The 13,089-nt window shown below is 38.1% G+C and overlaps 1 protein-coding gene across 6 annotated transcripts in view; it reads left to right on the forward strand.

Annotated features, from left to right (window-relative positions):
* The window catches only part of zip (myosin heavy chain 10), a 352,102-nt gene that overhangs the window by 208,456 nt on the left and 130,557 nt on the right, over nucleotides 1-13,089 (forward strand). For all 6 annotated transcript variants that reach the window (XR_011332669.1, XM_069828865.1, XM_069828869.1 and 3 more), the window contains exon 2: nucleotides 8,845-9,001. Coding sequence is in view for 5 of the 6 variants with exons in the window: in XM_069828865.1 (XP_069684966.1) it covers nucleotides 8,845-9,001 (157 nt within the window). In the remaining variant the exon portion in view is untranslated. The remainder of the gene's footprint in view (nucleotides 1-8,844; nucleotides 9,002-13,089) is intronic.

Below are 13,089 nucleotides of genomic sequence, written 5' to 3' on the forward strand. Positions count from 1 at the left end.
GAATAAAGTTGCTAAGCTGATCATCACGAATAAAGTTGCTGTTCCGATCATCACGAATAAAGTTTTTATTCCGACCATTACGAATAAAGTTGCTATTCCCATCATCACGAATAAAGCTGTTATTCCGATCATCACGAATAAAGTTGTGATCATGAAGGGGATTATTGTTATCATTAATAAGTTGAATATTATGATCATAAATGAGGCAGTTATTATAGCTACGAATAGGGTAATTGTAACTGTGAATATAGAGATTGTAATTATTAATATGGCGATTATTGAATATGTTGAATGAGAAGAAGAAAATAAATATGTTGATAAAGAGTTGGTAAATAGGAAGAAGAGGAAAAGAATCTGTACTAATACTATACAATATTTCCTTGTTTTTGTATCCAGTCAGTCATAATGTTACTATTCATTACGGCCACCTGCGTTGTTTATGAATAGCGAACAGAACTCTTTCTGTAAGCTGCGTCTGGGTGAGGGTTCGAATCTCACTCCGGCTGAACAACTAATTGGGGTTTTTCCGAGGTTTCTCCAATTGCAAGACTAATGTCAGATGATCCTCTGACGAGTCTTGGACTGATCTAGCCAAAATACCATCTCACCATCATCAATAACATCTACAAATGATGCAGTGTCATTACATAGCCAATTAAAGTAAAATAAAAACATGCATTATGTATCTAGTTCAGAAGTTCAACTAAGTTTCTCTTTTGCACCATGTTGCTGCTGTTGTCATTTTCGTAGACAATCCAGTTAGTGTCAAATTAATTGTACAGTTACTTATGTCGTTTCCTCGGCGAGTTGATTCATTTATCACCCTGTATGATCAGCCTCGCAGTGTCCATTGTTCATCAGTTTTAGTCAATGATTTATTGTGCTGGTAGTAGAAAAACTTGTTCCCATGTACCTTGAATTGATTACCAGCGAGATGAATGCATAGCAGATGAGCTGCTTCTGGTGCGCTGAGACCACCTGTGACTGGAGACATGAAGACTCGGCAATTGGTTGTCATGTATCGACAAATTTAAATTACAGCTCGGGTTATAACTTTCCTCCAAACATAGAGTCGCGCAGCATATTTAAAATAGTAAGCAACAAGTGGGAAGTGGGTGAAAGGATGTGGTCCTGGCCTTATGATTATAATGCTACAGAAGAGAAACCACTCAAATTCGCAATAATTTCATACGGTTGCGGTCGGTTTATCTGTTAATGGACTTCATTAAGTAGTAACTAGTCTTGGCCCATTAGGAGGACCATTTAAACCGAATAATTGTGTTGAAGGAATTTTTATAAATTACTTTTTTTATCGCTACTGTATTTATTTGGTACAGTGACTGAATGAATGAACACATAGCCGACATAAGAAATGTCGACATGTGTTAGAATGCTCATAATTATCACAATTTCATTATTTAGATTATTTAAGTTTTCATTTCGGAATGTTTTAACTTAGTGAGGCAAAAATGTGACGTCATATATCAATCTTGAAGCGCACACTGTGAGCTCATAATTTTTTTTAAATCTTTCTTAATCTGTCTCTCTACTATAGTTCAGGTAGTAGCATTTCGGGCCATAAATTCAGTGAATTTGGCTTCTATCTCCAATTGAGAAGTTGAGATTAATGTATTCCTTCACTTACCCACTGAACAAGCAAAATAAAGATCTAAATATAATATGTGATGGAAAGCAATTAGAGTTGAAACATACGAATATCTAGGCACTATATTAAACAGTGATGGAAGAATAGAACAGGAAGTAGTGAATCGGACAAAGAAGGCAGCCTCAGCATATTATCAAATGAGCAACACATTAGTAAGAGAGAAATCAGCATAAAAACTAAAATGCAGCTTTACAATTCCATCCTTGTCCCAATCATGTTGTAGGCTACGGCACAAAAAGCGGTGAAATCTCAGCAGATTCCAAGCTATAGGGATGAAATATCTGAGAAGAATAGTAGGAAAGACTAGAAGAGACAGGATACGCAATGAGAGAAAACGAGAAGAGGTAAAAAAAAAGAAGGCAATTCGTGAGGTGGTAGAGGAGCATCAGCTGAAGTGGTTTGGACATGTGAATAGAATTAGTGAGGACAGGAAAGCAAAGCAAGTGATGGAAATGCGGGTGGAGGCTAGAGTAAGAAGAGGACGGCCGAGAAACTCATGGGAGGATAGAATAGAAAAAGTTGAAATGAAGCGTGGGAAAACTAGGATGGAGATGAAGAGAATGAGTCAAGATCGAGAGGAGTGGATGAAATAGACAAAACGAGGTGCCCCGACGCTTAGCGGCATAAGGGGCTAATGAAGAAGAAGAAGAAGAAGAAGAAGAAGAAGAAGAAGAAGAAGAAGACATACCCACTGGTTATGCCTAATCTTGTGGCCATATGCGTGCTGACCACTTACAGAGTCCCGCAGATTTTTTAATGTCTGGAATTGGTTTAAAATGCTCATAACTGAATGGATCTAAGAGTCATCAGAGAGTTTTAACACCCTACTGGTACGCTAAACGCTATGTGGACGTCAATGAAGAAAGAGGCAATCAGTGTCATTCACCTCATGTTATTGCAATAGCGGACCCGCTATGTCTACGCCAGGGCTGAGCACCAAGAGAGATTTGTACTCTCTCACGGAGAGCCAAATGACTTCTCTTCAACCCCTTTCTTCCCCACCCAACACCGCGCAGCGTTGATTCCGTGACGGATGAATATTAAGTGTCCTCGATTAGAGTTTGGATTCGCTCTCGGTTCCCAGCCCTGGTCTAGGCGGATAAAGTGGACGTGAGTGAAGTTTACCGTAGGCCTGATTCGGTGTTAAAACATGGTATCTCGTTTGAGATTTACCACTGTGGACGATATTAATCTATTTGGAACAGCTCAAGATGGATAAATTATTCAGGCCAAAGGTACAAGAAGGTTCAGGAAATAATTTTTCGTTGAGATTCCAACAGGCGAAAGGCTGAATCGTGAGTACTCTGCCAAGCAAAGACGCTCCTTTGTTTAACTCGCCGTAACTCAGAAACCAATGAAGATTTTGAGTTGCGACCACTTTTAAAAGTAATTTTCATTCTTTCTCAATATTTCTTTTGCTTTGACTCCCCATCTAAAGTGAAAAATAAAAATGTTTGTCGCTTACTAGCGTTTGAAGGTGCAAATGTCTATTTTGAACAGATCGCATCTAAGTTTTAGATTTTTTCCTCACTTTTAAAAAAAAGATTTTTATTTCGATTTTTTTCTGTGCTTTCCTTCGAGATTGAGCTATCAATTAAAAAAATTACAGCGTGATGAATTGACTATCATAGGAGCTACGACATGATAAATGTTAACGGAGCGGAAAATGTCGTATAATAGAAACATACGTTAAAGGAATACGTGCACCGATCCATCCGCTTGGATGGATTCTTTCCGAAGTTTCACGAACTTGAACATACGTCAACAAATACGTCACTATTGACGTCAACATAGTGTAAGATGTTTAGCGAGCGTCGAGGGTGCGAAAACTCTCCCATTGTTTGAAGATTGGTGGTTAAAAATGTACGGTGTTCCAGTGCTTTGCTGTGTCAAAAACCATGTCTTCATATGTGATATTAACTGTATTGTTTTCAGTCCTGATGCGAAAGAAAAAAAAACAGAAGTAACATGTCTCGTACAATCGAAATTCTGTTGCCAAAACCGTGGCTTAAGATTAGAAGATTGTTTGGCGCCTCATGGTTGTCAACAGACTACAACTATAGGGAACATTGAGTTCATTTTAACTTGAGTAACTGTACAATACACGAACCAATTGCTGGACTACAAGGCAACATTTAGCTCCGTCTGACAAGATAAATTCTGCTATATTGTCTCCGAGAACATGTTTACAATTTATCGGTAGCAGGCGACATTTTGCACGGGAGATCCCAATGAATTGTTCCGTTCGTCGTCAGTGTGTCGACGTTGTAAGTCAAGTCGGTATCTCTCCAGCCCGCGCAGTCTTCTCACCCATACTGCGGTACTTCTGTTCCATTGGTTCAAATAATGGGGACTAATATATCTCTGAATTATAAGACACTTTTGTACTTGTAGGTTACTCGAAAGTAAACTAATAATTGGATGCACTTATGCAATATGGAACCAAGTCCAAAATACAGCTTTTGAGCTACAGCTGTTTTAGCAAATCGTTACAAATAAAATTCTACATCAATACTATTACGAAAGTAATGATTGCATTATTAACATTCTGAAATGCTGTTTCAGATCAATGGTGCAGCTCGCATCAGTATTTGACTCACACAGAGTAGAAGGGCAACATTGGAGTTGGTTCCATATTGCTTATTGCAAAAATGGATATTGGCACTTGGTTCCTACTTGTGTGATTCAAATGAGAGAGAGAGATGAGGCAACAGTCTAGTTCAAATCCATGTTTAACACTTTATTATTGGAAAACTAAACATCCGAGACACAAATTGTGGGATTACAAATAAAATTTTTAAAAATATATATTCATTAGCATTTGTTCATACATTGACTTATCATTCCAAGGTGAAGTCAAGAGGACCATTGATTCCATCAACATCATCCTGTCCACACTTGTGGAGTAACGGCTAGCGCGTCTGGCCGCGAAACCAGGTGACCCAAGTTCGATTCCCGATCGGGGCAAGTTACCTGGTTGAGGTTTTTCCGGGGTTTTCCCTCAACCCAATATGAGCAAATGCTGGATAACTTTCGGTGTTGCATCCTGGGCTCATTTCACCGGCATTATCACCTTCATCTCATTCAGACGCTAAATAACCTAAGCTGTTAATAAAGCGTCGTAAAATAACCTACTAAAATAAAAATTCATTGGATTTTCTTCTGCAGTTACATATTTGATACCTAAACATCTTCGGTTCTACAACTTTCTTTGATACATTAAAATTACTCTTGTTGCTATAATATAATATAATATAATATAATATAATATAATATAATATAATATAATATAATATAATATAATATAATATATAATATATCACTCCTATTAACAAAAAATTGTATTCAAACTCCCATATTTACACAAAACAAACATGGGAACTGACAGCTTGGAGTTGGTTCTAAATTGCAAAACACTGCACTATGGATTCTGTTTTTGGTGGTTGGTTCAGATTTCTCTATAGGGCAGCACGTTACAAATAGGAGTTGGTTCTATTTTGTATAAGAAACTATGGACATTAAGACACATTTTGCAATAGAAATCCAGATATTCATAAAATGGTGGTTGGTTCCATATTGCATAAGTGCATCCAATTATATTTTTCTTTTTTATCATAATAATCATATTACCATCATTTTCCCAAATAGGATAACTGTCCATCTCTGTGGAGTAACGATTAGCATATCTGATTGTGAAACGAGCGGGCTCAAGTTCAAATCCTAGTTGGGACAAGTTACTTGGTTGAGGTTTTTTCCGTGGTTTTCCCTTCATCTGTTTAGAGTAAGTGCTGGGTAACTTTTGAGGTTGGACCCTGGGCTATTTCGCTGGCATTATCACTTTCATTTCACTCTGAGCTGATAACGATCACAGTTGGTAAAGCGTCGTAAAATAAACTAATTAAAAATAAATTAACTCCCAGGTCAAGTGTTCAGAATGGTACAAAGCCAGTGTCTTTAAGACGTTTACAATATAATCGTTCCCACTCATTTTCCCGAATCCGCATTCCCGAAACCACGGTCCCGAATTTCATTTACTATTCAGTTTCCCGAATATTTTATGCGAGAAATTTCCGAACATTTGGTTACTTTGATGTCACGTATATCAATGGCACACGAGTTCGTGGCAGAAGGCGACCTGTAGGGCCTACTTCCTCGATATGATAGGACATTGTGGAACCAGTACAATTCCATATTAAATAATAAACACCGAACAAATAATCGGTCGTAAGTCTTTCACAGTCGTCTGCAAGTGGTGTTTGAGAAACACCATCCAAGCTTCTTCACTGCTTTGACTGAGCTCCAAAAGGATGAGAGCGATACGAGAACCATGATTGCGGAATTCACATTGGGTAGACGTGTGAGGGCACAACCATAGAGAGAATAGCTGCAACTTCAAACACGAATACGAATTATCGTGCAGGATTATTACACCTATGCAGTCGATAACAGACACCTCGATTACCTGAGGACACTTAGACATTATTTCACTTTGTAAAGAGTAAGTGTAATTAATTATAATTATATCATGTGGTAATATAGACTACTGTATTATCGGGAAAAAGGAAATAAAAATCTGAAATGTGGATTCGAGAATTTTGTATTCGGGAAAATGTCTGTCGAGAATGTGGATTCGGGAATTTTGTATTCGGGAAAATGAATATTGGGAATGCGGATTCGGAAAAATGTCCGGGAATCCAATATAATTTACGTAAGCGTTCACCTCTCTTTCGGGATTAGAACGCAGCTCCTCCAACTAGATTAATGTTTAGAAAACTTTACCACTAGAATAACACCGAAGGGAGAGCATGTGTATTAAGTGAATGCCTTTAAGTGTTCGTCTCCAATTATTTATTATTGTGCCTTTGTTTGCTCCCGAAACAATTTATCAAGCAGTTAAGGGCATTGTTTGAGGCAACTGATGGGTAGAAAGGCGTATGGGTGGAAACACACATTGTTTTTAAGTGTTATTACAACATTTACTACGAAGACAACGTCGTTAGAGCATAATAGTGGTGGCCTAGAAATGCCGTTAGAAACGGATTCCATAACTTTTATCTCTAACTAAACAGCTGGGGTTCCTTTCCTTGCCTGGTATTTAGGTCAGGTAATGTTTGGTGACCAAATTAGTGGTCCTTACCTTAAAAGGAGTTTGATGTAACAGAATGGAATGAAGTGATTATGCAGTATGGTTTACAGTGTGGTAGCTATAAGTCGGGAGATAGTGCTGGAAAACATGCCTTCTCATGCTCTTGCCTTAGGGAAGTGTTCAGAGTTAGTGGAAGAACCTGTGTCCAACTAGAGCATCACAAAAATATCCTACTACTTTCCCTCTTAATACAGCAATTTTGAACTCCCTAGCATTCGATTTTATATACAGTACATAAGTAATAAGCGATTCTTTTTTATTATCTTTAGTTTTTTCTAGCCTTAAAAAATTACTTTTATAATGACGTTATTTCTGTTTGTTTTAAAACGTTCAAATTTATTGTCAGGGCAGTCATTTGTTTGTTATGCAAATAGTTTCGATTTTCAAGTGTCGTGATCTTAGAAAGAAAGTAAGTGGATGTAAATTGAACAGTTCATTCTATTTTAACCTTCAGAGTATTACTGTCATATGCATTAACAGTAAGGTGATGTATTTATTACTCATTATGTGTTTGTTATTTTTTTACTCTTCCACGTTTGTCTTTTATTTCGTTTTCCCCTGTTCTTATATCCACAATATTTTTTCATTACTTTTATTGCCTTTTCGTTCTGTTCTAGTCTTTCTGTCATTTTCTCTTTCATAGCACAAGATTTTATTTGTTCTCATGTTTCCTGATCTTTATTTTTTTATTCTCACATTCCGTTTTCTATGCTTTTTTTTCCTTGTTAGGAGGGAGGGAGGGAACATCTCGCGCACTACGATCTTGAGATCTATTGTATACCCCCTATATATGGGATGAGTTACGTGGCCACCGGTCTTCTACGCGCACCGACCTAACCACTTGACCCCCTTAACGACAGCTCCCTACAGCCAACAGAGTTCATATAACGCTCCTGCTTCGGCACCCCCCCCCCAAAAGCTCCCTTAACGGTCCGAGGCGCAAGTCCTCCCCCGAGAAGGTCTGCCCCGGGTCCCGTTGCAGAGGCTGTTCATCATCACTTGAATACAATCCACGGAGGCCGGTCGAGAGAGCCAGCAACTTCGGAGGGCCGCCTGTAGAGCGATCTGAAAACCAGAAGAAGTAACGGGATGATGAATGAAAGGATGATAGGGGAGGAAAGAAAGTGGCGAAGATGAGTGGGGTTCCAATCGCCTGATAAAGTTACCTGATATTCATTCATAGGAGTGAAGGGAAAAGCCCGAAAAAAACCTCATCCAGGCAACTCGTCCCGACCGGGAATCGAACCCGTGCCCACTGGGTTCGGAGTGAGACTCGCTAACCCCTCAGCCACAACGGTGGACTTTCTATGCTTACAATTCTTTGAAATTTTTCGTATAAATTTCTTCTGCTGTTACTTTCTGTTCTTTTCCTTTTAATCTTCTGTTTTCGTGTCTTTTTCTTTTCATTTTTGTCTTTCCTTTCCTCCATTTCTCTCCTCATCCTACATATTCTATCTCCTCTCCGATCTACTAAACTTCTTTCTCTTTCTTTTACTCTATTTTCTTGCATTTCATTTTTCCTTTCCATATTTCTGCTCAAAATGTCATCGAATGAAGTCCATCTCAGTTACATGGGGCTTGGAAGAGAGCGAAGGAGGAAATCATTATTTACATTCTCCGCATTTATAATATTGCTAACTTAATTCGAGGCAAGATTGGTAGTTGTGTATTTTCCATGTGTGTATGTAGGCCTAATTCATCGTTCCGATGCTGGAACATTGGTACAGCCTGACAGAGGTTTCAGTACTTAAAAGGAATTTAGTTACACATATTTGCCGACAGGAACAGAGGGACACGTGGTAAGCTCTTCGCCATATAGTATGCAACTAAGTTATTACTAGGACGCGAGAGAGGAGAACTTTGGTCCAGATGCTCTAATTTAGGCTTGGAGGTCTTTATTTTTCATGTATTTGTCCATATTTATTCAACTTGTTTAAATTTATATTCTACTCTAAGCAATCTAAATTACTTTAGTAACATATGTGAAGACTTGAAATATCAGTGTTCTTATGATTTATATCTTCTTCCTCAGACATACTCCGGCCTCTTCTGTGTGGTGGTGAACCCGTACAAACGACTGCCCATCTACACCGAGAAAATTATGGAACGATACAAGGGCATAAAACGACACGAGGTGCCTCCCCATGTGTTCGCAATCACAGACACTGCCTACCGCTCCATGTTGCAAGGTATGCCTAGAATTTAAGAAATGAACAAGAATATGACCTCCACTACAAAAAAATATACAGGGTATAAGTGCCATTATTTTAACTGATGATTGTTCATGTCATAAGGAAGAAAAAATGTTCTCACAATTTTTTTCTAATTGCAATTAACTAATTATTAAAGTTTACAACATTAGGCGTTTGGCAACGTTGCTGGATGGGGAGGAAGGAGTTTACAAGTATACGGTATAGCTCAAGCGGATACAGACATCCCAGTACAAAACAGATGCTCTGTTCTAATGCAGGGGCGGACTGTTGTTTACATAAAACGAACAGCAAATACAAACTTTCAATCTCATTAATAGAACTTTATGGTAAATTTCCATTTCATTTAACAATATTGGCAATATTGGTCCATTTTTTAATTGTACGTGTGAAAAGTAAACAATAATGGTTTACTGCATAAAATCACACGAACTTTTTTTAAATGCAACATTTTAATCTTTTCCGCTTCCATAAAACACTGCCATTTTTAAAGAAATTCCTGTTTGTGTGATTTTTGAAACGAGCTAAGAGACTCTTACTTTCTAAAAATCGTTGAGAAACTGCTACAAAAGTTCGCTGATTAGGTAACCTTCTTTAAGGAAAGTGTTGATGGTACATCCTTATTGTCTCACTTGAATTACGACGACTTTCTCCATAAATTAATAACATGGTATTCCTAAATTGTAAATGACATTGTAAATTGTTTATTGAATACCCTGTACTGAACTGCCATTCATCTGCAGTAGAGCTGGCTCGTACTTACGTCTGTGCAGAGTACAGCCTGCTGAACACGTTGCCACGTCTCTCTCACGCTTGAATATTAACAAGTTTATGTATGCAATTTTATGTAATTTCTCGAAAACGTAATAGAACACACAATATTTATTTAAACTAATATCAACTCTGCTAGATATACCTACTGATGTAATTGTTTTCGTAATTTTACTAACGATATAAGCAGTATAACGCGAATAAAATAAGAGAAGAGAATTTTTTTCGGGGAAACTACCAAGTCTTGACCCTATGTTGTATGGACATTTTTTGATCGTGTGGACCCCGACGATTGTAAAAAAGGGCGGCACTTATACCACTTACATCCTGTATATCAAAACAAATTACATATTATTTGTAGCCGTAATTTATAAGCTGGTTTTAAAAATCTAATTATTTAGATATCGTTCATGTTCGCATATCTCTCTCCCTCCCCTCCCCCTCCCCATTTCTCTTTCTCCTCTCACCCTCTCCTTCTCTCCCTCCGCCTGCTAAAGAGAGTGAGTGATGCATTCCCCAATAATTCGTATTAAGTGTATTAGCATACTTTTCTTTTACTAAGTAGCCTGTAGAAAATTATGATAGTCTATAGTACATTTTATTTGACAGAGTCTCGTTAAGGAGACTGGAATTTAATCTTCAGAAGATTCTGCTTAGTGATCGACAAAGTGACTGAGGATACACGTTCTCTGTATAAGTACTTTGATGTACTCTGCCGTTCTCATTCATGCGGAAGTAAAAAGATTTTTTCAGTTTTGGCGCACAACTGTTGTGCTAGAAGATGAAAGAAAGAAAAAAAAAAAAGGGATAGTCAGGTATAATTCTGCAAGAAGGAACGAAACCACTCATTAATGAGTCATTCTGCAAAGAAACTTCCTGGTACGTTTAAATTAGTCATACATGCGGCAATCTCGGGATAGAAATGTTAGGCCTCTTTCTTACAACCATGAGCGGATAGATGTATTCGGTTATAAAAAGGAAAGTCAAGTGACATGAGAAAGTTCCTGCACAGTTTGTAAATAACAAGTCGTCATGTTCAAATTACAATAATTTTCATGGCAGTGGCCTATCCTAACGGTAATAAAAGTTCGGCGATGGTTGCAAAAATAGGCAAATTGAGTGATAAGAGACTTACTTGTCTCGTGTCTGAAGGATGGAGAAGTGGAAAAGGAAATTACTCTAATACTTGCAGGTACAATCCTGTAAAAAGCAATAACGACAGTATTAAAGTGCGTTTTCATTTTATACATTAAGATTAAAAGAATAGCGTATAACGTTGTTCTTTCCGTCTTACAGCATGCAACAACGTAATGTAGACCTGGAAATAAGGTTTGAAACGCTAGGAAGAAAAATGACACTGACGTACATTAAATAAAGAGTGGCACTAGCTCAGTAGTTTTTAACTTCCTTTACAGTGCATTACATTGACTATCAAAATATTGTTTAAATGTGTCAAACGACAAACTTCTTCTTTTATAATTTAAGCAACTATATTGTGAAAACTTTTTTCTCGACGTCAGATGAAGTAATTGTTGCATTTCGAAAGAAAGGGGTATGGCAAGTATCTTTGTTGGATTTGGGGTCACTCTCCGAACCCTATATAATGTTTTCAGCATTTGTATATAGAACATTTTGTAATACTTTAATTATCACTCTTGTAACAGCTAAGCGAGTTAACAATCCCTTTCATAATGTACGGTATTCTAATATTTTGAACTAACTATGTATGACTTTTCCTACTTCAAGAGTGTGACGTTATACAACTCATTGTAACAATTATCCTATGTTCTCGGCAACTGTTGCCGAACCCTAAATAACCTAACAGAACAAACTAAATCTCCTTAGACATAAGATTAGAAACTCCGTAACGCCCTTTCTTTCCGTTATACAGGGCTACTATAAAAGAAATCATTCGTTTTCAAACTGCTATATTCTCCAAAGTATTACTCGTACAACAATGAGTGATACATCAAAAGAACCGGAAACGCCCTGGTTTGCATTGTGTACACCAGTTGGCAGCACGAGTGTAGTGCCTGCACAAAGTGGTGACAAAACAAGAAAAGAGTTTTTGTGTGTTGGAATATACGAGATGTACGTCTGTTATAACAGTGCAACGCGCATTCAGACGAGAAATGCCGTGTAAACAGCATTTTGCGGTGATATCTGCAATTCAAGGGCGTGTTGGTACAGATGACCAAGCTCTGTTCCCTTGCCCCTCCAGGTCACCAGACCTAACGCCATGTGACTTCTACCTTTGGGAGTACATTAAGGACCGCGTCTACGTACCTCCACACTCACAAACACTGGTAAAGCTGAGGGAGCGCATCAATAATGCAGTAATGGCCAATGACAGGACAACGCTACACAATGAGTGGAACGAACTGGACTACCGCCTGGACGTATGTCGTGTCACCCGAGGGGCACACATAGAACATTTGTAGAGTGGGAATAAATGTGTTGCGTGTACGGTTCTTTTGATGTATCACTCATTGTTGTACGAGTAATACTTTGGAAAATATAGCAGTTTGAAAACGAATGATTCTTTTATAGTAGCCCTGTATATGAGTCTAATGTAATATTAGCAGTTACTGTATTTTGAAGGACGCGGTCTTGCTCAGACACCGACTTTACCAACTATACAGCTTGCTTGTTTCTCATAATTCAAAAGTATCAGCTGGTCTTATTTAAATAGCAGCCACAGTTATGAATGGACCAAATTTGGTTACATTACATTTAAAAGAACCAGCCCGGCCTGCCCTATTGCCAGTAGCAGGAAGCGAAGCTGGCCTTACAAAGGCATACAAGTCCATTTTTGGCAAGCCGGCATTTGAAGAAACTTGGCGATGGGGGAGTTTGATACGTGTCGAGATGAGTTTGCTACCTAGTCCGAATGCGGTAACTTGATTCTTTCCGTTTGCCGTGCGACTTCCAAGTCTGTGTTGGGAGGTTCCTCCAGGGTGAAAAGATGCCTGCATTTATTAATGGTAATTTGTTTCAGTTTGACTCCTGAGGAGGTTTTAAGTCCTAAATCAACCCAGTCGGAATGCCGTAAGATAGTAATTTGAATAGCAAATGTTTATAGATGATTTATTTTACTTCCGTGTAATTTCCAGTTGAAAATTTGAGAGAAGAGTCGAATTAAATTTCCATATAACGTGTGGAAGATTATACATTATGTTCAGTGCATTGACGATTATGGCAGTGATAAGGGTGATGACTTAAAGAACGATGTTGGGAAAACAGTTTTCATAATACAAAGAGCGCGACAGTGGCGAAAAGACGATGCCAGAGAAAAT

The sequence above is a fragment of the Periplaneta americana genome, chromosome 6, assembly GCF_040183065.1.
Source record: "Periplaneta americana isolate PAMFEO1 chromosome 6, P.americana_PAMFEO1_priV1, whole genome shotgun sequence".
NCBI classification, from domain to species: Eukaryota; Metazoa; Arthropoda; class Insecta; order Blattodea; family Blattidae; genus Periplaneta; species Periplaneta americana.